General features: G+C 43.9%; 1 protein-coding gene across 1 annotated transcript in view; it reads left to right on the top strand.

The window, feature by feature from the left end:
* Positions 1 to 23,153, top strand: part of ap3b1a (adaptor related protein complex 3 subunit beta 1a) — an 83,616-nt gene extending 60,463 nt beyond the window's left edge. The window contains exons 24-27 of the mRNA XM_061263157.1: positions 1,330 to 1,414; positions 5,239 to 5,336; positions 9,971 to 10,109; positions 22,003 to 23,153. Of these exons, the coding sequence (XP_061119141.1) occupies positions 1,330 to 1,414; positions 5,239 to 5,336; positions 9,971 to 10,109; positions 22,003 to 22,153 (473 nt within the window). The 3' untranslated portion in view covers positions 22,154 to 23,153. The remainder of the gene's footprint in view (positions 1 to 1,329; positions 1,415 to 5,238; positions 5,337 to 9,970; positions 10,110 to 22,002) is intronic.
* Positions 23,154 to 27,594: the final 4,441 nt, after the last annotated feature.

Raw genomic sequence — 27,594 nt, 5'->3', positions numbered from 1 at the left:
GAGGCATTAGAAGAACATGGCAGAAGAATGGTGGTGCCGTCAGTGAGGAAACCAGACTTGCACCTCAGAGATCCCAGCTTCAGTACTGGACTGGAGCACGGCCGCTGTGCTTTTCACCAGGTACTTAACCTGGATATCTCCTGTAAAAAACAGCTTTGTTGAAATGTAAATGGAACCGCAACAATGTCATTTAGGACCTATCTATGTAACTGAAGGCTGTACATTTACAAATGTGCCCTCAGGATGAGATTACTTTTAGTTTTTTTTTATGTTTAAGTTTTAGTTTGTTTTTGCTTGGCCCCAGACAGGAGCATTAAGGGGTTTTGGATGAAAGCAAGAAATAACACTTGAAGTATCTCCAAAGCATCTTGTATAGTGACTCCAGAGGTTGTATGTGTATATTACCAGATTATTCAGTAAAAAAATCTGCTTAATATTATTTGCTTTATCTTTACTAATATTGAGATGTGAAATAAAATATTCTTACATATTCATATGAAGAAGCGAGCAGGATCATTAATTCGTGCCCAAGAACATGCATATCAGCCAGACTGTGCGCTGTGTTCTATTTTCCATCGCAGAAGGAGCTGTCTAACAAATTTTCTAGGTGGCGGATGGGCCAAAATGACTGTAACCCTGTTCCAGCTTCTAGTGCATGTAGACTGATAATACAGTCAGTCACACAAAACTTCATGGCAGTAATTATTTGGTTAAACATAAGACGCTGTTGTGCATTGTAGCATGATACAGTATATATAGTCTTATATATTTTTTTTTCACAGGTCGAATGTAGACTTCGCCATTTGCCTTGCTGTAGCTGGTTCTGAATATTTATCCTCAGTTGTGCAGCCATTTTGACAGCACGCTCTCCCTACCCAGTCGTCACGAGGTTTGATGGCTTTTTAACTTGTCAGACAGGCTTGCGCAGAGACACGTCGCAAAACAGATACCAGCTCCCCCAATTCATTTGAAGCTGCGTCTGTTGCAAACGGAACCATGCTGTTTCCATCAAAGATCTTCTGTTCTGGTGCTTGATTTTCTAATCTATGACATGGTGCTCGGCCTTCGGTAAGGTGCGTGTCAGACGTTTCTTTCTCCCGTTGGTTCACATGGCGGAGCAGATTTGAGGAGTCACTGACATTCCCCTCCCTTAAACCGGAACGTCTTATCAGCTGGGAAAAACCGCTTTTTTATGTTGAAGAATGAGATTGAAGATGGATTTCTCAGAAACGTGGTGTTGCTTTCTGAAGTAGAAAACAAAGTCTCACGCAGTGCCTATTTATTTCCACATCTGTCACCCCATTCTGAGTCCATCCCTTCTGCTTTCAGATTGCCTGGAACCAGCTGCTTCCATCACCGTGTCTATGGGTATTGACTTCAATGACTCCACTCAAGCAGCAAACTTTCAGCTGTGGTAAGAAGTCAATTTACATTGGGCACTGCGTTTGCCCGCATAGCATGCGATGCCTGCTGAGTGCCGGTACCTACATTATCTACGTCTTGTATGTATACTCAATAAGTATGTAACTATAGCTGCTCTGCAACACGCCACATAAATTGAAATAAATGACAGTTGAATATTACTCAGCTAAATACTGGAACACCTCCAATGTGGAAAATAAATGACTTGTCCTCATAAACACTTGAGCCTGAAAGATAATAGAACACGTGCCTGCTGCCAGCTGTGATTCTTTCTCTGTACCAAAGTCTGCTTTCTTTCCTTGTTCTGTGTGGATCCCTCTGGCCACTGGTCACAAGCTCTGTTCTCCCCATCCCAAAAAAAGGAAATGCATTTCCAGTTACAAATGCTACCGGGGCTGTGGGCTAGTGATTTTTTGTAACATATTGCATTGATTTTATGCAGATTACAGCATACACATATAATATAAATATATTAAAGAAAAGCGATTACTTACCACACATTCCCTAGTAATTGTTTATTATTTTCCTATTAGAAAAGCGCTGTCGATCAATAGAATAGAATACCAGGCCATGAATACCATCACCATAAATAGATTTGGCCTAGACATTAAAGGTAGATTATTTTTAATGATCTGGACAATGTGAGTCCAATGGCACAGCTCGCCATATTACAAACCGTTGGAATGAGCACCAGTGATAAATTAATATTGTTTTATGTACACATGTTTTCATTGCTGCAAGAGGGGCTGTTGCTCTTGTGTTTAATACAGTGAATTAGCAGAATCTGTTCCCGTGTTTGTTTGTTTTTCCCCGCTATCTCTAATCCTGGTCAGGACTGCTGACCCTCATGAAACAACCAACTCATGTTTCCAAATGTTCACAGAACTGTTGTGCTGCCTTCAAGTTTCCACACACAGTGATTCAGTCACACTCCCTCACCTTGTTTTATCACTTTGTTAAAGGACATGTATTATGCATTTAAGATGATTTCTTTTTAATTATGATTTGATTAGAATTTAATTGAGGGAAATCCTGCTTTTCTTTTTCATGTTTTTAATTTGCGCTATAATGGAGCCTGATTAATCTTTTACCTTTTAAATTTTGATACAAATTGCCTACTTTTTGGAATTGTATTACTCATGCCATATTTCTAGGCCTGGTGGTTTTATGGAAGAATTGGTTCATAATGTATTAGATTGTATAGGAGATCTAATATTCAAAATTAATGGATCTTCGTTTGATAATTCACAATCAACCTAAACCAGTGTCCAAGTCATTTCACCATCCTCACGGCTTATTTCTCCCCAAGAACTTGTCGAACCAACCGGCTAGAGGTTCTGCAAAACTTATTGAACTGGGTTTAATTGATGTGCTTTCAGAAATGATGCTAAGTGCCGGTAATTTATCTTGGGATTTCTTTCATGTCAAGTTCTATAAAGTTGTAAGGGGAGGGTTTTACCAGTGCTCTCTGTAAGACACATCAGACATTTTCAGTAAAAGCACTAAGCATGATTATTATGAGAGCCTAAGAACATCTTGCCAGGATGGATTAGGAATCCTGCTACGCCCAGGGGAGTGTGGGAATCTGCAGTGTGAGTGAAAGCACGGCGCTGGTTTGAACTTTAGGCAAACGCAGGCTGAGGAGCTGAAGGCCTATTAGGCCTTAATATGCAGCCGGGGTAATTCTCTGCCCCAGAAATGGAATGCAAAAGCGCTTCATCATTTTCTCTCTTGTTGCTCTTCCCCAGACAAGCATCCCTTCGCCTGGCATCAAATATAATTGATCCTGTAGCGGTGTAATCACAATTACTCACCTTCTTAATTGGCCTGCCCCAAATCAGAAAATGGAAACCGATCGGCAGCGCGCGGATCGATAGTGTTATCAGAAAGCCGTTTGGGGCAGGGGAGATGGGAGTAATGGGGGATCAATCGGCCTCAAACGCCAATCATCGAGTGTGTTGTGCATGGCAATCGGAGCATTTCCCCGTTCTCGGCCTGCAGTCGGTCCAGAGTGAGCCCTCCTCTGTGCTCCGGGAGCGTCATCCTGGATCCGACCCCACTCTACACAGTTTTAATCCAGGATCAGACCCCCCCGTACGCTGTTTTAATCCAGGGTCAGACCCCACTGTACGCGGTTTTAATCCAGAGTTCAGGGGAAGGGTGATGGACAGGAAAGATTGGATATTTTAGCATTTATTGTGGCTTTGTAAAACAGGGGAAGACCTTTTTTGGAGGGAGTTGCTTTGATGTTTGAATAGTTCTACAATAATCTATGGTCCTTGTAAGACTGTCTATTTGCCTGCTGCAGCAGGGACTTGTGTAAAGTCTTCCCTGATTTAGCATTGTTGCTTTGTTCTGGCAGAGAAGCTGCGAGTTGCTTATGAAGAACAGCTCTCATCGAGTAAGCTGATAAGCTAAGATAAGGACGTTTTCTGAAAATTAGCTGTTTTTTTTTGTGTAGAGTTGGAAATATTTTAAGTGTTTCCAATGACAGATTGATGCAAAAATAAAAAAATAGCATCAAGCAAAGCCAGTGAACACAATGCAGCAGCACTGGCATTAGAAGTGAATGTGACCGGACAAAAGGCAAGCAGCTGAATTTCCTGTGTTTCTGAAAGGGCGGTGAACAGAACGCAACAATGAGAGTTTGATTCATTAAGGCAGAGAGTCCAGATTAATACAAGCCCGATGAACTCAAGACACAGTGTGCTCTGTTTGTAACCTGACCGGTGGGGCTGCTTAAGCCGGTCCCATCTGAACCTGGGTGTCCCTTCGCCATTTCTGCACAGAACTAGCCTCCGTCCCCAAAACGGCGAGCCCAGTTTTGCCTGTGTCTAAGCGGGCACTTTGTGAGCCGTCCCTGCTCGATGCGGACGGCGTAATGACGCTGGCCGCAGCGGCGAGCGTGACCCATTACCCACGAGGCACTGGGAGGTGCCAGCAGGCTCTAATCAAGGTCACGCCACAATCTGCCAGCGTAGCAGCTGGCTAATGGCCGGTCTTGGGGTGGACAGATGCACAGCTGGCATCGGCGCCGGTCCCCAGGCAGGGCCGGACCTATGGCTCCGGAGCAGTGGAGATGGAAAGTCCTTCGTTTATTTATCGTTTAGGAACGTGAAATGTTATTTTTTTCCGTAATGTGCGAGAGAGATAACGCGGCGTTACGACGCCGCGTTGCCGTATTTGACTCGGGGGGCCGAAGCTGTCAGGCAGAGGGGAGATGGAGGGGTCCGACAGGTGTACTCATGTGCAGCGGGGGGCTCGAGGGACCTTACGTCTCCGCCTGGCTTCTGTCTGTCTGCTCTCAGCACAGCAGGCCTGCCTTACACTACACCTGGGCCTGAGACTTACCGTGCGAGCCACTGCTGGCGCCTTTGCTTTTAGTACCATCGTGGCATCTAGATGAACCACAGCTTAATGTTGTGTCCAGGGTGTGGGCCAGAGTGAAAACGCAAAGCCCAGCATGCAGTAGCCTCAAGTATTGAGTATTGAGTATTCTCAAGTCTTTGCCTCTTGACTCAAGCAGATGATGGATCTGCACCAAAATTGTGAACTTCTTGGTAGCAGTCTGGTAACAGCTGTGGCTTTCAAAAATCAACATGTAAAGCTAACACAGCAGAGCTAACATGTAAAGAGTGGGCCTTTCTGTGAGATGGTAGTAATTGATGGCACAACAATATTTTTACACAGTAAAACACAGTTTGCCACCTTTGAACTGAAAAATAGTCGGAAATAGTTTGATCACAGAGGTATGGAGGCACGTACATTTTGTATTTGACATTGACTGTGGGTCTGATCTCCTGTATCCTATTTCAGCACAAAGAATGACCAGTTCAGTGTGTCCATCCAACCTGTGGTGGGAGAGCTGTTTCTGCCAGTCACAATGACGGAGCAGGACTTCCTCAAGGAACAAGGTGAGATTCGAGCAAAGCACAACCCTGAGTCTTCAGGGCTGCACAAGCCCTCCCTCACATCTTATGCATTTATTTGACCGGCTTTCCGAGTTTGTCATTGTAGATTTTCAGTACAAATCTTTCATGCATCTCAAAGTCATACAACAGTGCCTTACCCGCGACCCATGTGTTCTTCACCTTACTCACCCTATCCACATCCTGCTGCACTTTGCCCTTGTGTCTGCATTCAGTGAAGTGAACAAACAGCCTTTCTTGGTGTTTCATGTGAATACACATTTTGTTGTCTGCATCAATAGGCCTGTCAGACCCCAGTAATATCATTCCATTGAGGGAGGGATTTTTCCTTTATGACTTTATGCATTCAGCCTGCCTGTCCCCTGTGTGACCCCTCCCACTGTCTCCCCAAACCTCTGCCCTTCACTGGGCCCCGAGACCGTACCAGCTATGCAGAGTCATTGGGGCCTGTGTGGGCGTATGGATGGCATCGGGCGACCCTTGTTCCCTCGCTGTTTCCCCTGGGTCTGGAGGTTTTGATCCCGTCCTGTGCGCTCCTCCATGGCCCCCCGCTCCCCTGACTGCCCAAACAGAACGGAGAACACAGGAGCCGAGCGCGGATCGGCCCCGATCCTCCGCGGACCCGTTGCCAAAATCCCTTTTTCTTCTGCCACTTCCCCTATATGGTTGTTGATTATTTGTCTGAATAAATGTGGCAGCTGTGTGTTATGTTTAATAGAGCAGAAAGGCTACTCAGAATAAAGCTATTTGAAAATTTGTTTATATGAAATATTTGTAAATATAGGCAGGTCTCCTGGTGCCCCGGCATACCCTTCCCCTGTCTTCCTGAATTCCCGTTTTGACATGGGACCGGCGGTTGGCAAATATGCCACATGCTCTCCCAAATCCCTCAGCAGCCCTGGGCTGTATCCGCTGCCTCGCTCGGAGGATCGGAGCCTGCTGGAGTGATGTCTTATCTCTGAGGAGGACTGGAGCAGGTCTTATCAGAATCCCCACGGGCGTAATGGAAACGCTGGCTTCCATTAGAGTGGAGCGGACGATGGGTCTGCTTCACTGCCTGTGCCCGTGCATATTCTCTGCCTCCGAATCTCGTCCAGGGGTGCGAAACGGAAGGCTCTCCGCCTCCCCGCACGCCAGAGGGGAACCTCTGCTTCAGTGTCTGACGAGCAGCTTATTTTCCTGGCAGTCCTGCTTCTTGTGCTTATTTAGTTTTTTTTTTTTTGCTCTTTTCCGTGTTTACAATAATGAATTTCGTACATTCGCCTGCTTCCATTTCGCCCATCGAACGCCTCTCGGAAAAAAATAAAATAAAAATAGCGAATAAATGTGTCGTTCTCAGGCAGAGCAGACAAATGGTCATTCAGTGCATACATTTGCAGTCCTCACAAATTGTATATCAATATAAAGTGGCGTGGCATTTAGCAATATTAGTATTGGATTTCTGTGAGTTTCGCCAGTGTGGGCTGTTGCCAATTTTGCCCAAATGGAACCTATTCATTTAGATGCATTGGACAGTAAATCCCACAGTCTTTCAGCAAAGCTCCATTCTTTTGAATAGAAGAGCATTTGCCATTTTTTGGCCTTTTAACTACCTTAAGCAATCACATTTGATGGCAGTTAATTACAACACTTTTTTTCTTTCCAGCTCAGCAATCGAGACAATGCGCTTGCTTACCATGCTGCACAGCTAAGTGTTCCTCTGCATGTAAATTAATCTTGATTCAGTTTACACTGTCATGCTGAGTGCTACAAATTGCCTATAGCAATAAAACTGCATGGGTAAAAAGCAACAAAAAAAACTAGTTAGATTAACATGCGCCTCACTTGATAGGATGTTACTTTGCTTTATGCCAATACATTAGCCGCAGATAATGAATCTTCTGTTCTGAAAAGCATGGTATAGTTGATTTTTTATTTTACTTCAATGGAGCAGTACCTGGTCTTTTAAAGTCCCAAGTTAGAATAACCATTAATGACAAGAGCGTTAAGGTTAAATATGAAGCAATGCATTGTCTTGCCTGAGTGCCATCCATCTTTCCATTTGCACAAGCTCGACGAAAGTGACGGTTTTGTGCAACATTTCCTTTAATTGCGCGGTGGGTGGAAAACAGGCTTTTAACATAAACATAGTTACATTCATTTATTCAGCATTTGCTCTTCAATAGAGCTTAATGGATAAGGTTTAAGCCCTAAGTGAGCACGCACAAATCTCTTACTGCTGTTGTGCCGACCTGTTCGCTCTGCTTAAAAGCTACTCTGGAGTGCCTGCGAGTTGCTAAGCACATATCTTATTTTCTACTTGATCAGCCTGTTACAGAACGTTCCCTTTCTTATGTTTTGGGAGAATTAAGCACTTCCTTCCCTGCCGTATTAAGGCCTCTGTAAGGAACATGCAGCTTTTCTACAGGGATTTCACCTGCTTTTCCTTTATTTACTTTTTGTTTCCAACTGCTTTTGTTATTGATGTACATTGTTGTAATATGGTGTGCGTTCTCACACCATATATTTAATTTTTTTAATTAAACTATGGACATTTTTCATGGAATACATTTATTGAGCATTTCAATGCTTCTGACAATCAAATAATTCTGTATATTAAATTAGCTGCGTCTTTATTAACAAAATTACTTTTTGTATGTTCAATGATTATCTGCTTTTCAAAATGTTCGTTGCACTCCATTTTATTTTGTCTGATGAGTAGGAAGCGCCTAGGCAGTTTTATTTTCCCCAAGAACACTCAGTGTTCTTAACAGATATATCTGATGTAGCATTTCAACTAATTAGTTAAAAGTGTTAGTTTAAACTGGATATTGAAACTGTACTAATTCTTAGACTGAATGACTTCTTGGTGTATTCTTTTCACATTGAAGACGTTCCTATGGGCTGCCAAGCTAATTAAAGTGGCTTTTACTTAGAACAGGAAAAATGCTTTGATAAGAACAGCGACATCAACGAATTCAAAGGCAATGCACTACTTTCATATTTAGTTCATATTTTTACATAAAAATCCAATAATGGATATACTTTTTAATTTGGAAAATGGCATTTTATGATTGACAAAAATCCCACAAGCAGGTTCTTCAAATTAAATAAATATAATGATATATATGAAAATAACACATGTGCGCTGCTCTGTGAAGTTCAAAGCTAGTATTCTGAGGAAGCAGGGAAAGGAATAGAATTAATAAGTGAGCATTTTGTGTATATGAGTTTGGGGGGGGTGGGCACCAGGTGACACAATACATTGAATTATCAGCCTTTAATTATCAAACGTGCTGACATTAAAAACAGAAGTGGGGAGGCAAAAATTGGGAGCTGATTTCTTTATTGGGGGAATTTTTTTTATTCAACCTCAATATGCTGTATTTATTTATTTATTTATTTTCAAAAGCATTTTTCAACAGCTGTACTTAGTCCATTTGTAGAGTTAAACAGATATGTTTGTTCACTGTATATGATGAAAGACAAGGAAGTGCTACAACACGCAATAAAGTGCCTACAAAACTGTTTTATATGAGTTTTTTCGGAGATGATGATTCAAGGGTAATAGTTAGTCATTTTAAATGCAATATAATACGACAACTAAAATAAAATAAAATAAGCATGGTTACATAATAAATAATTTAAAACATGATTGAAAAGAAAAGCAATTGAAGCTTTAAGCTACTGAATCGGAATTCAGGAGGGAGCCAAGATTGATGGGCATATCTTGATGACATTGCTGGTGGAATTTTCTTTGCTAGTTTATAAGCCATTATTATCCTTTAGGTTTACTTCATCAAATCTTTTCCACAATTTGTAATTTCTAAATACAGCTGTAAGCTCCTCACATGTCTACAACATCCTCCATTAGATTAGAATATTACACACTAGCATGCTAATACAGTGCAGTCCATAAGTATTTATTGTTTTTGTTGTTTTCGCTGTGTGGTTAAACTTACAGTCTGCAACAATATGTTTTTTTCACATAACTCAATAGCCCTGGTTTCTTCAAAACAAAGACCAAAATTACACAGACCAAATTCTACTTAATTAAACTACTTTGGTTTGGTTTAATTAATATTCAGTGATTAGTGTTATGAATGATAAATAACCAAGTATGTATTCATCAAGCAATACATTGCCATCTTTTGTTTTATTTACAGAACTGTCCGTGGGGCTAACTTTGTGTCAGTTATACGACTAAGGGATTCAGTGCTGAACTAATGATGTGTTTGTTCCTTCCTCTGGAGAGACGCGACTCTAACCACACTTGATATGGTGTTGACGGTGTTGATCACTGGCAGCATCTGAATTTACTTTAATCATCTAAATTTAATTGTATTATTCATTTTGCACAATTACATGGTTACCATTTCAGCAGTAATGAGGTCTGAGTCTGCTGAGGGTGTGCATGAGAGTATGATTTAGATGCTCATGCATGTACGTTTTGAAGACTACTTCACACAGCAGTGTTTATTTACTGTAATATTGCAGTTGATACTTGTTGCACTGTGCCGAATAGTTCTACAGTTAAAGTTACATATATTTAGTTACATGTATGGAAAGAAGTATATAAATAATTGTAGAAGGAAATGAGTTATTCAGCGCTTAATCATAAGCCTGATCTCCACCAATAGGAAAGCTGACGGGGATGAATGAGAGCTCGGCGACCATCACCATGGCACCAGAGAATGCATCCAGCCAACCCCTCGGCAGGAAGGTGATCTCTGTGGCCAACATGGGCGTTGTCCCGTCTGGTCAGGACAGTATCCTCAGGTAAGCCAGGCTCATAGTTGCCTGTCAGTATTGTCAAAAAAAGTAGTCGCCTCACTTGTGTAATCCTTGTTTGATCACAAAATATTTATCTCATAAAACTTGATATTCATTAGTTCGGGAAAGCAGTAAATGTCTACTATGAAGCTAGAAATAAATGTTCTAGTTATTGTTTAAATTATTTGTAATATTGCTTATAATCATACATGGGATTGGTTACAGGTATATTTAATTGTAGTATAAAATCCAACACCAGAACCTTCATAGAGATTTTTAAAACAGTGGTTTTGAAAAATGAGATTCTATCAGTGGTTATTCTACCATGGATGTGTCAATGTCCATCATTGACATGTGAATGTAGTTGAAACAGTTTGCAGTTGTAAAAATTAGGGGTCCAACAGTAACACTGTGTGAAATGTCTTTGCTTGTTATAGACAGGCCTGCTACGCAAATGTTTAAAAATGCTTGTGCGTGTAATTAGTGTACACAGTATGTGCTGATGAGCTTCCTCTTCTGCCATGCATATATGAGCACCTGATAGATAATTACACCTCATCCTCTCCCTCTCTCCCTCCACCTCATATTTTGCTGTCTTCTATTAATTGTTTTCAGTCCTTCCGTAGCACAAGTAATTACTCAGTAATTATTGTAGATAATTCAAAAAAATACAAATGTGAATCCAAAAACTTGTGCAACAGGAATCGCAAATCATGATTTTGTAAGGAGTAATACTGTGGAACAGCCGAGATGCATACACAACTGAAAGAGATGAAAAACAATCTGCCACATATTGTAAAATGGCACCTCATCTGACATTTGGATGACAATAATCCTGTAATTTGATTATAAAATATGATTGCATATAAAAACAACCTTGGGCAACGCTAGCACAAGGACACGTTGAGAGAATGTAGAAATCAATGGCAGGGAATGGGAGGGACCCCAAGACAAAACCTCATATTTCATGTTGAATAACCAATAGCACAAATTGTCCTGTGTCATCAATCTTTCCTGTGTGCCCAACCCGTCCGGGAGAGGCCCGCCTGTTTCCGCCACGTGCGCTCGGGTCCCGGAACGAGGGCACGCCAAAAACCGCCATTCGTCCTCCCTCTGCCTCCTCAGGGTGACCATCGCGCCTCCTGTTGTGAAGGAGGCTAGGAGAAGTTGAGTGATTATAGGCAGGTCACCATTTTGATGGACAGGTGCTCAGCAGAGGAAAGTGTGCTTTGGCACCATAGCTCGGTCCAGATTAGCTGAAACTTCTGCTTCACTGGATTGTGTAAAGCCACGTTTCCCTAGATTTAGATACTCATGAATGCTAATTTTGTAGAGTTCTTGACTCAGTTCATTGGTTCCTTAATGTTGCTGTTAAAACTTCCTGCTGAATAGTTGTGCAGGTGGAATGGAAATCTATCATTGTCGAACTTGAACCTGTATTCATAATGAAAATGTACTCTCCAAGATGTACCTACTTGGATAGTAAATAGTCCTAAACCAGACTGGTTTGTGGGAACCCAGCATTATAATAGTACCTATAGACCCAGATTGTAGTGGAAGAACGGGCCGAGGGGAGCGTTGAAGAACATAATGAGCAGCATGCCTTGCTGGTGTGAGCACTTAGCGGACACGGAAGAATGAGCATGCTCCATTTTAACACAGTGTCTAGAATCTACAGCCTCTTATGCACAGCATTAGTCATAGTGAGGACTCTAATTAAAGGATACCAAAATGGTGTGTTCATTCTTAATGAAGGAGGGAGGAATAGAAGTCATTCTGTTCGCTGTTATACACGGAAAATACGTCTCTACTGCAGATCCAACAGTGAGGCTGAGGGGCAGAAGAGGGTTGAGCTCCACACTAGTTAAGCTGAGTATGTTTGTCAAAGCTGAATGCCAAAAGGCCAAACAGTAAGAAACCTTGTGACCTTGATGAACTGAGTGTAAATTGTAAGCTAGATAAGATGCATGGGAAAATTGCTATGCCAGTGAATCAGTAAAATTGAATCCCAAGCAAACTGGCAGATACTCATTAGGCTACAAGCTGGTAGACTGGTATGACTGAGTGGGATGGACCATTCTATTCACCTCTATCCGCTATTATACCCCCGTCCCTGTCCGATACTTCTCCTGTAATGCTCCTGTGCTGCACCCATTCCGTTCATAAACTACTCTCTTTCCAATCCAATTCTGCTCACATTCCTCTCCCATCCTGACCCCATTCCACACTCTTTTACTCTCCCATTCTACTCCAATTCCAGTCCCATTCTGCTTCCATTTCCATTCCGCTCCCATTCCACACACTATGCTCTATTCCACTCCCACACTATTCCCATTCTGCCGTCATCCCACTAATATCCCAGAGAGGATTTCAGGAGCTACAGCAGACAGCCATTTGCTCAATTCTGCTCCCACGTTCCGCTCAATTCTGCTCCCACTTTCCGCTCAATTCTGCTCCCACTTTCCATTCCACTCTGCTCCCATTCCACACAATATTCCACTCCCATTCTACACCCATTCCACACACTATTCCACTCCCATTCCACTCCCATTCCACTCCCATTCTGCTCTCATTCCACAGCCTGTTCTCCACTCTCTTCCACTCCCATGCTATTGCCACCACATTGCCATTCCACCATCATACCACTTCTGTCCCAGGGAGCACTTCAGGAGCTGCTGCAGACAGCCGAACACAGCCTGCCGATACAGCGTAAGCCCACAGTGAAGCCATCGATCTGATCGGATCTGAGCCCCGAGAACTCATTGCAGAGGTCATTCTCTATTACCAGTTTTAATGAAGGTGCTCTTACTGCACTGCACCCAGTGCCACAAACCCCTCGTGTGCTGTGGCCGTAGGGACGTCTGGCAGGGGTGTAGAGGGATCCCCTGTTAGACCTCCATCCCTGTCTGAGGGCTTAGCTGACAGTGGCTCATTGTGATGCTTGGTTTTTGGGAGGTGGTCACTATACACTCAAAGCTTGTTTTCTGTATTTTATGATGGATGTTGTGATAGATGCACCAGATCACAAGCATCCATTTTAACTAAATATCCAACAAAAAGTTCAATTTTCATTGAATGTAATGCTTCTCCTTTCCAATTTGTTGGAAATAGAATTCAGAAAATGAAGGCCAATGTCTCAAGTTTAAGTCACAAATCTACCCTTTCACTTATGTGTAAAATATTGTGTGACTTCAGAAATATAGCATAGACGATAGATTAGTAATTACTGCATGACATTCCCCAATTTAAAAGACAATTTTAATGACGAGGTGAGGATTTGTTTACCAGTGACATCATCACTTAATTTGAAGACTTGGTTTTGACACATGTAAAGCACGTCATAATCAGATAATCTGAGGGAAAGACTGGGAAATTTGGGGGTTTTGGTGGGGATCCTCTTTCAAGTTTAAGTTTATGAAAATATGCACATTGTACATTTACATGTTTTAGTGGTACTGACATGCATTATTGCTGTCTTCTTTCTATTCTATTTCTGTGGATTTCATCTTGGTTCATGTCTTCATATAATGTTATTTTAATTATTTAACAGATGATAGGTGGAATATAACAAATATGTACTCAACTCATGTACATGTAAAGATGTAACAAGTGTTGATTGGATTTAGGAAAAATTGCAAATCTGAAATTAGAAAGAATTTAGAAAGTATTTATTTTAATGAACAGTCTGAAATTGTATTTATTCTTGCTAGTGGCAGTACATGTACTGAAAATCTTTGAAAAACACAAGACTGCTTCAAATATTTGAGAACTGCATAAAATATGGATGTAATTACGATTCTTGCTTGTTGTTTCAGAGCAGCTGATTTTTCCACTCTCCATAACCCAAAGTAACAGTGATAATGTGAGGGGGCATTCTCTCTGTCCAGTATCCTCCAGTAGCCAACATCAGTGCTCTAGTGTGACTAAGCCAGGGTCACCACATGCATCCAGAGCAAACGTTTCCTTCAGATTTTCACATCTGTGTTCAAAAACAGTCATTGACAGTGAAGGGCTCCTCCCAGGTCCATATCAATGTAAGAAGTGAATAATAGTATAGTTGAGCAAGATTTATACATTCTTGTATATAAGAATATAGAAATGAAAACCGGTGAGTTTACTAGTGAGCTTTTACAGAAAGACATTCCCACACAGTTGAGGGGTTGCATAAAAGAGGAACGTATCATACATTTGAATTAAATGAGTATATTCTGGAGTATTTATATCAGCTCTAAGGATATTAATTTAAAAATGACAAAATTAATAACCATCGTTGAATATGAAAGAGAGTGATGGGAATATAGAAGACTGCTCCTTTTTACCCTCATGATTTTGATGTATTTTTAACAAATATTATATCAGTTCTTTGAATATTTAAAAAATATACATCATTGATTTTGTGTTTAGGAAAGCACTGATGGAGCTCCTGTCTCACAGGGTGTTATATAGTTCACCACTAGGAGGCACCACTGCTTTTTCAAAATGTCAACCTTGAAAATTAGCCCCTTAAACCCGTAAATTGTTTGGCAAAATGGAAGCTTGTAATAAATCACACGGATTGTCAATGTTGGCAAACCTGCAAGTAAAACTTGCTTTTAAAGCCTTGTTTGAAGACTTGTAAGAAAGCAGTTGATTTAAGCTTGTTTCATTTTGAGATTTGGTCATTTGATTTAACATAGTTTTAAATGAGTAATGGGTTTTTTGGGTTGCCTTGTGGATATTAAAGGGATCTGTAATCAAAACAGGATTTTTGTCTTCATTCAGCCTTATTTTTTTTTTGTTCTTGAAACTCAGATTTGTTTGCCTTTTTTCTTTAGTGGATATCACAGGGGATGTTAGCAGTTTTATTTAGTATGGATACATTCATTGGTGCTTCACAGAGAGACAAATGGCAATTTTTAAGTTATAAAATAAAGTGTTGATGAACCTTAGGTTATTACGCATGCATATTTACAGTGAGAATACAGCTTTAGAGGCATGGTTTCAGTGTTTTTAGTGTATAAAGGTTCTCCTCATACACGCATGCGCTTTTGAAAGGACTGGAGATACCCGTGTTCCCTCAGCTGCAGTGTGTGACAGCTCTGATGGCCAGTCAGTCTCTTTCTGGAGAACTAATTTCACGGCCCTTTCATAATCCTGTTCGCAGGCGCGATAAAATGTCCCCGGACCCAACGGCACGTGTTCAGCTGTATTTAATATCGATACTCTCCTGTATGGACTCCGGGAGTCTTCTGGTGCGGAACGGGTGTCTGCGCTTTCACCTGCACTGGCCGGCTGGGTCGGCCCATCTGTCTGCCTCCGTGCCGCGGCCCCAGTCAGACATTTTGTCAACTTTAGGCTAATTATGTGAGTGTAGCCAGGGCATGGAGCCGTCGCTCCTCTCTAATAGGGCCGTGTCTGCCTCAGCTGACTTTAATTGAAGGCTCCATGTCAGGAGCGATAGCCTGACTGGGCCTTTGTCACAACTGCTGGTAGCACGTTAGCACACAAAGTAAAAGGATCAGGCCGGGATTATGTGAATTAAGGGACGGCGTGGAGGATCGGCGTGGCACGTTCTCCCCTTAAGTTCATTTGGCCCCGGCAGTCCTCATTATAGGACAATAATAGAGAACCGTATTGTTGTTCTCCTTGCTAAATCACATATCAGTATTCACTCTCTAGCGATGGGCCAGGTTTACCATGAGTGATGTGATAAGCCTTCCTGAGAATCCATAGGCCAAATGTTGGTTAATCTGAGGTGCCATCTGCCCTGCCCAAGTGAGTGGGATGACTGAAAACTCTGGAATTCCAGCAATGGAGCCCAGTTCTTTTACTGCTCGTACTGTAGCAGGTAATTGGTTGATGCAACACTCTTCCATCAGAATTTACAAATCAATGTATTTATTTGAAGACCTTTCCAACGTATACCAGTGTATGTATATGTATGTACTGTGTGTAACACATTGGCCTGTTTACGTTTTCATATTTATCCAATTATCCATTATCCTGGTTTCCTCTGTCACTTGGTCATAAAGTTCATGTAAGCTTGATAGTTTGATTTTATTTATTTTTTCCTGTTTCAACAGCTTACACAGACCTTTATGTACAGTAAATATGTGACATCAATTGACATCAATTTTCTTGATAATGCCACGCAACTAGGCTTGTTAATATGTGGACAGCTGAGGAAAATGTAGAATAATACGAATGTAACTATATGAATTAATACCATAATATTTACCTGGAAGAAGAATGAGTTCCCATTTTATAATTTCGCATTATGGAACTCAGTGAGCAATTTTACATTTAACGCTATGTCATTTAGTGCATTTGTAAATCGCCTCTGAGAAGTCCCTTTCCATTCAGGAATTTGAAATAATGGTGCATCCCATTGTATATACCACTTACATTGTTGCTTTTTTTCAGTGTGTTTCAGGGCAGGTCTGAACAAACACAAATGTATTGTCAACAAATGTAAAACCTTGTCTCACAATGGTCATTCTCCCTGCATTTCCTTTTGACTTCTCTGCAGTTTTGTGAAATAAATGTTATCCAAAGAGATTGTGAGTTTACCGTTAAAGATATCCAAGATTTGGCGCTTGACCTATTGAACACGTCTATGGATCTTCTGAAAAGCCCACTAAAGGGGCACTAAGGTTAGGCATACCAGGGCTTTACAAAGTTGGCCTACCGATGGCTGTCTTATCTGTAAATGTATGGTCAACACATTCTCTAGGCACGCCTTGGCTGTCGGAAAGGCCAGTTTTCACTGAATGGTGCCATCCCTTTGAAAGGAGTAATCCTAGCCACGTCTCCTCATACAACATCTTATCAAAGGACGGAACCAATTGAAATTGTACTTCCCTCTAGGGTCTTTCAGCACACTTAGCCCTGGTTATGGGTATGCACTTTGTTGTACGTCGCTCTGGATAAGAGCGTCTGCCAAATGCCAATAATGTAATGTAATGTAATGTAACCACTAATTCCATAGCGTTTACACTTAACCTGTTTTCCGTAAGACCGAACACCACCCGAGCTCAAAGCAAGTGGTGATCCATTCGCAGCATTTCTCTCTGTTACTATTACGGGGTAATTAAAGGCTTTGCGGAAGTTAAAAGGTGGCAGATGGTAAAGAAATGGTGCACGCGATGAGGAACAACAGTAGCTGGACGCTGCCACTCAATAACAACACGCCTCCTGAAGACGGAGCGTTATGGTTTGCTTTTTCATACCGCGCAATTAATGCGCCATTTAGCCGCGCCGCGGAGATGACTGAGGAATACCAATGCTCCAATAAAGGCCTGTCAAACACAATCTCACCTTCATCTCCTCGTGCGGGGCTGTAACTGCCGTAAACGGGGAGACAGGGAGCCTTCACGCTGCTTTCTGCGCTGACGGTCGCTGCGGTTTTTATTTTGTGTTTGGATGAATAGGAATGTATGAATGATTATAAAAATAATGACATTTATGCGGGGGTAAATAATTATGTAGGTGAGCAGATGGATTTGGAATTGGTTTGTGCCCCCCAGTGTTTTTGTTTGACTATATTTGTGTGTACGTTAATAATTGTGTGATAATAAAGAAAGTGTATGTGTCCGTCTGGCCGTTGTTGCCTCAGAAGAGGGAGGTTCTGAGTTTGAGTCCCAGCTGGCCTGATTCTCTGTCTGGGAGTTTGCATTGTTGTCCCCGTGTTCACGTGGGTTTCCTCCAGGTACTCTGGTTTCCTCCCTTAGTCCACAGACATGCTGTCTCACTTGCAAAAGAGATGTTGATCTCAATGTGGCTGCCCTGGTTAAATAACAATAACATTTATTTAAGTGAAATTAAAATTAAACACAGCATTGTGATACTCACGTAAATGTAATCATTTTAAACCAAAGTAGTATAGTTGTTAAACTGAGACAGTGTTACTAGGGATTCATACCTCGTTTCAAACGTGAGAAAGAGGGTCACATCTGCCACTGTATTGTCGGGGTCCATTTAAAAACGCACTCTTATATCTGTGCTCTGGTCCTACTGATTTATACCAAGGAAGGGGGTATATTGTCCTTGCCTAAAGGAAAACAAGTGCAGGTTAGGCATTAAAAGTGTACATGATGTTTCATCGCAGTCTCGTGTGGCATGTTAACCTGCCTATTGAGCAGATGTATTGGCCACCAGTTTATTTAAACAGCAGAGAGCCACAAACACCCGGGGCAATGAATCACTACTGAATCATAGTATGGTTGTGGCTCAGACACGGTTGTTCTAACCAAGGTCATGTGCTTTTGTGTAGGATAGCAGCCTCAGGCTCTTGTAGTTGTCGACTAAATGATAGATTTGTGTCCTTCATACATTAGCAAGGCCCTATGGAATTGATGAAGCTATCTATAGTTTCAAAAAGGGTCAGTAAAACGGTGACAGTGTATATAAAGGGATTGATCTTAAATTATTATATTTTTGTGTATTTTGCTCTGCCTGAACCACCCAAGCCAAATTACAGGGGCACATATACCCGTGTCTATTTATTGTTCATTTTGGAAATATTTCCTAAAACTTATGTGAGTGTGTCACTGATCAGATACAGCATACTCAAAGCAATCTTTGTTCTTCGATATTTGCTCATGTTGAATTTAGTTAGAAGTGCATCTGCCTGGCTCTCAGGTTGATGGACACTCTCACTGCGGTACAGTTTGCTGATGAAAGCACTGTCTTGGTGCATCGAGAGCATCCAGGAACCTGATTCCAGGCTCTATGTCTTGCAACAATGGCCCCAATATAAGCCTCATCTCACTAGATTGCCATGTCCAAGCCCAGAAAGACCACAGCTCAAATGCGTAAGCAGTCTCTGTAAGGGCTGCAGTCCTGAATGTGTGGATGATGTTGGGGTGGTTTTGAAGCCACTCCACTACATGGATATACAAGAGCTCCATCTACCCTGCTGCCTGCCCACAGCATCTCGCTGACTTTGAAAAGAACAAATCATATTCACTCGGAAGTGTCTGCTTTGTAAAATTAATGTCAGTTATAAAAGTAGCAGCCAGTGGTTGTTCAGATCTGTTAATTGGTTTTTGATTAGCCTTCCCTTGCATTTCTTATGCTCATATCCTATGTAAAGGAATTAGATGTGTTTTTATGAACAGTACAATGGTGTTGACACTCACACTCAAAAAAACCACTTAAAATCAGAGCAAAGTGATGTAGCTGACTATTCTCGAGTGAAGGTAGCAACATGTTTTGCATTACATAAATCTTTCTGCTATAATCCGCTGATTAATGTACTTTCAGTAAATCAGGTGATCAGAAGTATTCTGGGATTTGTAGTAATTACTTATGACTTATGAACTGTACTTCCTGTGTTTGCTTTTGTACTTGTCTGAACTGATACTTGGTTTAACATAAACGTTCCTTTATTTGCCTTTGATTTTAAATCCATTCCTAAAAATAATCAGTTAACCGTTTAAAATAGAGAGAAGAAAAAAAAGGTGCCAATGATATTAGTGCTTGATAAGATTTTTCTGGAATATTAATGTGTTTAAAGGTTGTACATTAATTTTAATACAATTATTTTATTAGTAACCCTCCCCAGCAGCGATGTGAGCCTATTCCAACTGAAGGGCTGGTGCTTGGAGCGCCTTCTAGGAAGGCCATCGAGGATGTTGATGTAATTAAAAGGGAGGCGAGGAGAAAAATAAATTACTCATTTCAAGAGAATCTGCTTCCTGCTTAAGTGGCTAATATTTTAATTAAGTCTGAAGAGAAGTTTTTTGAGTATCTGGTGATAAACTCCCTCTTTTCTGTTGATGGTAATTACGGCGGTCCCAGGGGGGGCTGGAGAGCTGGCGGTGGTGGGCTGTGTGCTAATTGTTCGACATGAGACACTGTCCAGTTGGTTGGCTGTTGAATAGACCCTGCCGCGCTGACAGGCTCCGCCGCTTGTTTGAAGATGACCCATTGTGGGTCTTTGTCAGGGCTAACCGGGGCCCATTGTGGCCAAAGATGTTGCGCAAATTGAAGCAGATGGCTCCGATTCAGACACGTGGCATTCAGGGGGGCGGCGTGGGAGGAGCCAGTCGGCAGAAAAGGAGGCCCGGTCCCAGGTCGAGGACCCCGCTTGGCACTTGTTAGCGTCTACAATGGGACCCATGTGTGCCCGTTGGCCATCGCTGTGGTGTTGCCAAGTAACGTGGCGGTGGGAATTCTCCAGAGCTCGCGGGGAAAGGGGGCGGGCGGGAGCACTCCATCTTATTCTCCGCCGCCCCCGTACCGGCCTCCGCTGGGCGGACCTCAATGGCTCGATTGACAGGGGGCCGTATCGAGCCCCAAATGGCTTTTCAGTCAGCTGTGATAATAGACTGACAGGTTTTTTCTCTCTATCCCACTATTACTGGGTAATTAAAGGATTTGCAGTGTTTTGGAATTCGGTTGTTCTGAGGAAACCGTGTGCAGAACGTGGAGGGGCACTCAGTGCAGACTCTTATCAAACCTGCTCTGTTCTCCTAAATGGGTGTATGATTGTGGCTTTAATTGGGGCAAGCCTAGGGCAGTGGCATCCAAGTACAGCTTTATAAGTCCATTATTCTACCAGGGCGTATGGCTTTGAACATAATCATAAAACAGGGGAACAAAGGGGAGCATTGCCTGCTGTTATGTAGGAATCCAAAATGATATGATGTGGTTCAAGTTGTTGATTCAGAAAGCCCTCTTTGAACCAGGTCTGGGATGCATGTCTGTATGCAGACCCATTGACTGTGGATAGCTCAAGAGTCTGAATATCTTCATCTTGCCAAAAGACTTTTGAACAACATTCAACATAATAATTATAAAAAATTTGAATGGAGTCTCTGCGAGTCTCTGCGAGCCTAAAGGTTATTTGTTAGAATGCGGGCGCCACTGAGAGCCTCAGGCCTGGGCTAGCCCACCGCTGGACCCCAGGACACTTTCCGTCTGTCTGGCCAGCTCTCTGTGGCTGGAGTAGCAGATGCCCTGTGAGTCAGGGCCCCACGGCACGTGATGTCTGTCCGGCGTTACAGTGATGTAAGTAGACAAGACTAACTAGCCTGCAGAACAGCACTCTCGCATGTTATGCATCAAGCAGATTTGAGCTTTCTTTGTCATCTGTGTGACCGAATCCCGTGAGGGGGGCTGGAGAGTGATTGACAGGGGAGTTTCACGCTCGGTTTCTGTCGGCCTGGACTGAAAGTGATTAGCTGGGGCCCTTTCTGAGAGCGGCGAGGGCCAGCTCGGGGGGGGGGGGGGCTGATGCTGGGGGCACTGAGCGTGCTCTGTTGGGGGGCACTGATGCTGCTGGGGGCACTGAGCGCGCTCTGTTGGGGGGCACTGAGCACGCTCTGTCGGGGGGCACTGAGCGCGCTCTGTTGGGGGGTACTGATGCTGGGGGTACTGAGCGCGCTCTGTTGGGGGGTACTGATGCTGGGGGTACTGAGCGTGCTCTGTTGGGGGGGGGCTGATGCTGGGGGTACTGAGCGCACTCTGTTGGGGGGTACTGATGCTGGGGGTACTGAGCGTGCTCTGTTGGGGGGGGTACTGATGCTGGGGGCACTGAGCGCGCTCTGTGGGGGGGGTACTGATGCTGGGGGTACTGAGCGTGCTCTGTTGGGGGGGGTGCTGATGCTGGGGGTACTGAGCGCACTCTGTTGGGGGATACTGATGCTGGGGGCACTGAGCGCGCTCTGTGGGGGGGGTACTGATGCTGGGGGCACTGAGCGCGCTCTGTTGGGGGGTACTGATGCTGGGGGCACTGAGCGCGCTCTGTTGGGGGGTACTCATGCTGGGGGTACTGAGCGCGCTCTGTGGGGGGGTACTCATGCTGGGGGCACTGAGCGCGCTCTGTGGGGGGGTACTCATGCTGGGGGTACTGAGTGCGCTCTGTCGGGGGGTACTGATGTCAGGGGTACTGAGCGCGCTCTGTGTGCTCCTCCAGGTTCGCTGGACGGACAGCCTGCAGTGGGGCCCTGGTGCTGGCCACGGCCCAGCTGAGGGAAGGGGAGACCCTGCTCACCGTCAACACGGAGAAGACGGTGGTGGGGTCCATGCTGCTGCGGGAGCTGAAGACGGCCCTGTCCCAGGGGTAGAGCTCCACTCACATTCAGCACATCACAGCCTCATCTGGCACCGCTCCCACTGGGGAAGAGAGAGGACACGTCAGACCAGTACCCTGTTCCCATCCTCTTCCCCACACACACACACACACACACACACACACACACACACACATACACACATACAGATACAGATACACATACAGATACACACACGTACACACGTACACACATACAAATACACACACGTAAACACGTACACACCTACACGCACGCGCATGCACACACACGTACACATGCACACATGCACACAGACACAAACACATGTACACGTATGCACACACACATAAACACACGTTCACGTACGCACACGTTCTCACACACAGACACCATATACATGCATACACGCATACACGCATGCCTACACACGCTCACACAAGCGGCACACACTCACACATACACATTCCCTGTTTGAGCCCTGTCTGTTTTGTTGCCTAGATTGGCTAAATTACATGTTTTATTCCTGTAAGAAATAGCGGTTCTTGTATTTCCTCACTCACAGACACACACAGTACTCCCTGGCTAAGCACTCCAGTGCTGGAGGAGTTCAGCCTTAGTGGTCTGTGCTGTAGTGCCAACAAGAACCCTTCCCCATTATAGTTATTGTGATACAGCTGACCTGGTAACTAATGACAGAAACTTGCTTTTAGATATCTTTCATGCCAAAGGTTTTGTCCCCCCATGGACAGAATAAACCTCAGTGTCCTGTTAGCATTTCATTTTACGGGTCAGATAGGCCACTAAGGCTGTCCCAGTAAGTTCTCTATTCCTATCGCTTAAAATAAGGGTCTCCTCCGGACTGCTCATTTCACTTTGTTCAAAATGAAGAAATACAAGTGCCTTTTTTTGTTAATGAAGAGAAAAAAGTGTTTTTAAACAGCCAAAAAAAAAAAAGGTATTTGTTGATCAGTGAGTTCTGTGCCACTTTTCTGTGAAAAATAAAAGACTCAATTTATTAAAATGAGAAAATAAATGTGTTTTGTACCTGCTTATTTGGGAAGAGTTCTGTTTGCATATGTCCTGGTAAGGGTTACCTGTGGCTCATCTTTACTCATCTCTACGCCGAAGGCATCATCCCCCAGGTTTTACAGGCCTTACATTACATTACAATTATTTAGCTGATGCTTCTATCCAAAGCAACTTGCAGTTGATTAGACTATGCAGTGCCAACACCCCGTGGAGCAATATGGGGTTCAGGGCACGGTCAGATCTTATCATGTCTACACCATGGCTTGAACCACCAACCTTCCAGGTCCCAGTCATGTACCTTAGCCACTAGACTGCAGGCAGCGTTTCCTATTACCCATTTCAGCAATGCCTGCACACTAAAGACAGGCATGCCACAGCTCAAGCCAGCCTGTTTTTCTATGTTGGGTGATTTTAATCACTGTGAAAGTGGACTCTGGCAACAGGAACGGTCATGGGGAATGTGTACAGCTACGAGCTAGGATGGAGGGCATGTTTTGTTTATCTGTCAGTTTGCTGTTAAGAGGCTCTTATGAATAGTCATCCTCTTTACAGTTTTTTAGCTGCCCATTTTCAGCTCTCTAAGGCTTGGTATTTATTTTAATTTTTTTCATATGTTCATGTACGAAAAGTTCAAAAGTATATACTGTATATTTGTGAGCATTTCATACTCCACATGTCCATATTACACTGGTAAGGCTTGAACCGCCCTCCTGGTAATAGGTTCCTTTAACATGAAATGACTTTATTAGCTTCAGGAGATGTGCAGCATGCAGTTCAGTTAGAGGGCACTGGCGGGGAATAGGCTTGAGGCTGTGTACACAGAGGTACCCAAAAAAAAGATCACCAAATGACCTTTCCCTCTCCGCAAATTGTGTTAAACTCCTCCCCATTAACCTCTCTGGTGTCAAACACATTTGAAATTAGTATGTGTTCTCCATTTAGTGCTTAGCCTCTGGAGATTGATGATATTGAGATTGATAGGTATTGATTTTTAACAGTAAAGTCTTTTTACCTGGATCGGATCGTGGCCGCTCTTGGTTTGTTTCTCATTGTCAGAATGCTGAGTGAAATGAACATGGCTCAGTGTCAGGAGCGTGTCTCTGTGCTTTAAAAGAACATCTGCACCGGGAAGCTGTCCTCCAGTCTCAGCCCTGCTATTGGGGAGCAACTTCTATTCCTGCCTATTCTAGACTGAAGCCTTATTGTGATAGCTGCCTCTAGACTGAAGCATTATTGGGAGAGCTGCCTCTAGACTGAAGCCTTATTGGGAGAGCTGCCTCTAGACTGAAGCCTTATTGGGAGAGCTGCCTCTAGACTGAAGCCTTATTGGGAGAGCTGCCTCTAGACTGAAGCCTTATTATGATAGCTGCCTCTAGACTGAAGTCTTATTGGCAGAGCTGCCTCTAGACTGAAGCCTTACTTCGGGAGCTGCCTCTAGACTGAAGCCTTATTGGGAGGGCTGCCTCTAGACTGAAGCCTTATTGGGAGAGCTGCCTCTAGACTGAAGCCTTATTGGGAGAGCTGCCTCTAGACTGAAGCCTTATTGGGAGAGCTGCCTCTAGACTGAAGCCTTATTGGCAGAGCTGCCTCTAGACTGAAGCCTTATTATGATAGCTGCCTCTAGACTGAAGTCTTATTGGCAGAGCTGCCTCTAGACTGAAGCCTTACTTCGGGAGCTGCCTCTAGACGAGCCTTATTGGGAGAGCTGCCTCTAGACTGAAGCCTTATTGGGAGAGCTGCCTCTAGACTGAAGCCTCATTGGGAAAGCTGCCTCTAGACTGAAGCCTTATTGGGAGAGCTGCCTCTAGACTGAAGCCTTATTGGGAGAGCTGCCTCTAGACTGAAGCCTTATTGGGAGAGCTGCCTCTAGACTGAAGCCTTATTGGGAGAGTGTGCTCCAGAAACAAAAGGGAAAGAAACAGTCAATTTAGGAACTGGAGCCATGCATTCCAGGTCCACTTCCTGAATGACCAGCCATCGAATGTGTCTTTTGAACTGTGTAATGTGTAATCTACATTGAGAATATCCTAAGAGTGAAAGTCATATCTATCTGTTAACGGTATGTCACTTGCCTGCTATGAACTAAAGCAGTGTGCCTCCAAACCACAATTACCAGGTATTTATCCTCCCCGGAGCGGGAATCTCACAGGTGATGGCATTGCGGTCGTGTGAAAGCAGATGCAGCACAAGATGGAAACCCCTCGCTGATCCGTGTGCGGATCCTCCCGTGCACCAATTACTCATCCAGTCACCTGGGCGCCCCCGCCCCAAACACAGCGCGGCGGCGGGGAGATCTCCATTTTAATACACTGTTTATTCAAACGCGCGGGGGTCAGGAGTGAAGATGTAACCGAGTGGTCATTCATCACGGCCCTGACACCTCCAGCTCCGGACCGCCCTCCCCCGCTTCCAGGCAATGTTTTATAAAAGAATAACACGTCACCTCTCAGCCAGCGGCCATTCATTCTCCCCCTGCACCGAGGTCCCCTCGCCACCGCGGCCTCAGAAGCCCTCCCTCTCTCTCTCTCTCTCCCTCCCTCCCCGCACCCCACCGATCCTACCCTGGGATGCCTCCCGGATTCTGGAGCGCCGGCCCGACAGGGTCCGGGCGCATTCTGCACCGTCTGCAGGCTGTCTTTCCAGAATGGATGGGCCGGCAGGTGTATATTTAGCCATGCCTGCGGCGGAAATGAAGCTAACTGCTGTTGGGGAGGGAGAGGAGCCCGTCAGGGTTGTGTGGCTTTCAGTGGAATTAGAGTGGAGGGGCTGAAAGGGGTTATCAGAACCTTCCCCCCCTCCCTGTATTTGTACAGCTTTGGCTAACTAATTAAAAAATGTTTAATTGGGCTCATAACTATTGTTTTTTTGGAAAGTGAGGCAGTCGTGTTTTCATCCTACTTTTCATGAGGTATTTAGAAATGTGCAGGAGTGCCCGCAATATAACTGATGCCATTCATGTTGGCAAGAAGCCACAGCAGAAAATAAATGGTTGTAGCGTGTATGTCTTGCTAATGCTCACCACGGGTTCAGGTAGTGGAGCAGAAAAGTGGAGAAGGAAATGGATTCATAACCCAAAGGGTGCATGGCAAAGTCCCATATGGGAAAGCACTGTTGAGCCCTTGAGCGCAGTATTTAACCTGTGTCGCTTTGGTAAATGCTTTCAGGTGTATACAATGGATAATGGAAACTTTGCACGTCACCCTAGTCAGAGGTAACTGCTAAACAGACAAAAGAATAGATCAAATATTTGCTTTAGGATAAGCTTATTATAAATGTGATTTTTCTCAAAATGCAAATGCGAACCAGGAATTAAACATGTCATGCGGTGTACGCTCAAGCCATAGCTACACAAGCCTCTCAGTGTCTATAACATAGCAATTTGTTTTTTGGCCTAATGAATTCTGGTATAGCCCAACAATGAGTTAAGTCTCCAAAGACAAAGAAACAAAATTGTACTGAGGCCTACATAGGTCTACAACAGCCAATTGGGTGTATCATAAAATTGATTTAGTTGCTGAAAAATCTGCCTTTAAAACAACACGCGAAGCCTCTCCTGTTGCCTCGTGGGCTAGGGCCACTTGTCTTCTCGGAGCTTATTAACTAACGGCAGAATGCCTGATGGCGGTTTTGTTGTCCCCCCCCGTCCCCCCCCTCTCCTTTTTGCCGCGGCGCGCACGTAACCTCTCCCAGAAATCATTGGGTAATTAAGATTCCGGACAGAATTCGGCGCGGGCCGCGGCTACATCTGGACCCGGGGGTACGGCAGCCTGCAGCTGGCGGGGTTGATTTACGCCGCAGCCGGTTGTGGCTGGCCATAAATAAAGCCTCTTATATAGTTGTTATGAACACCTGTTAGATCATCTGTCAGCAGAGCTCAGTTCACATTCATCACTGGCGACGGTAGTTATTCTACCTTCATCCATTCCCCCTCAGCTCGCCTGGCCTCCTTCAGCGAGCTGGCTATTACCCCGCCATGATCGCCCAGTTCCTCTCGCTGTTACAACTTGCAGATAAAAGATTTCACTACTTGGCAAAATTTCATAAATAAAGAAGCGGTTGAGTGCAGTAAAAGTTTATTTTTGTCATCGTTTGTCACGCCGGCCGGAGATAAATCACGGAGCGGAGGAGTTTCGGGCGGGGCGGGAGAAACGGTCGACTTCTTCCTTCCTAATGGGACGACGTGACGTGATGGGAGCGCTCCAGGGCTGCGCGCTCCTTTCACTTTTATTGCCCTCCGGGAGAGGGAAGGAGCCGGGAGAGAAAGCACGGGAGCAGTGATGGTTTATGGGCTTTTGGACAGCCTGAGTTTTACATGGTGCGCTGGAGAAATGTCTTTATCTACCATTATGACACAGACAGTTAAGACTCTGCAGCCGTAATTTATAAAGCACTTTGCGGCGGTGTGTGTTGTTTCAAGGGTGTAGTGGCGCCGCACGTATATAAAA

Source organism: Conger conger, chromosome 12 (genome assembly GCF_963514075.1).
Source record: "Conger conger chromosome 12, fConCon1.1, whole genome shotgun sequence".
NCBI classification, from domain to species: domain Eukaryota; kingdom Metazoa; phylum Chordata; class Actinopteri; order Anguilliformes; family Congridae; genus Conger; species Conger conger.
Note: the sequence above shows the minus strand (reverse complement) of the source record. Positions and strands in the feature narration are given on the sequence as shown.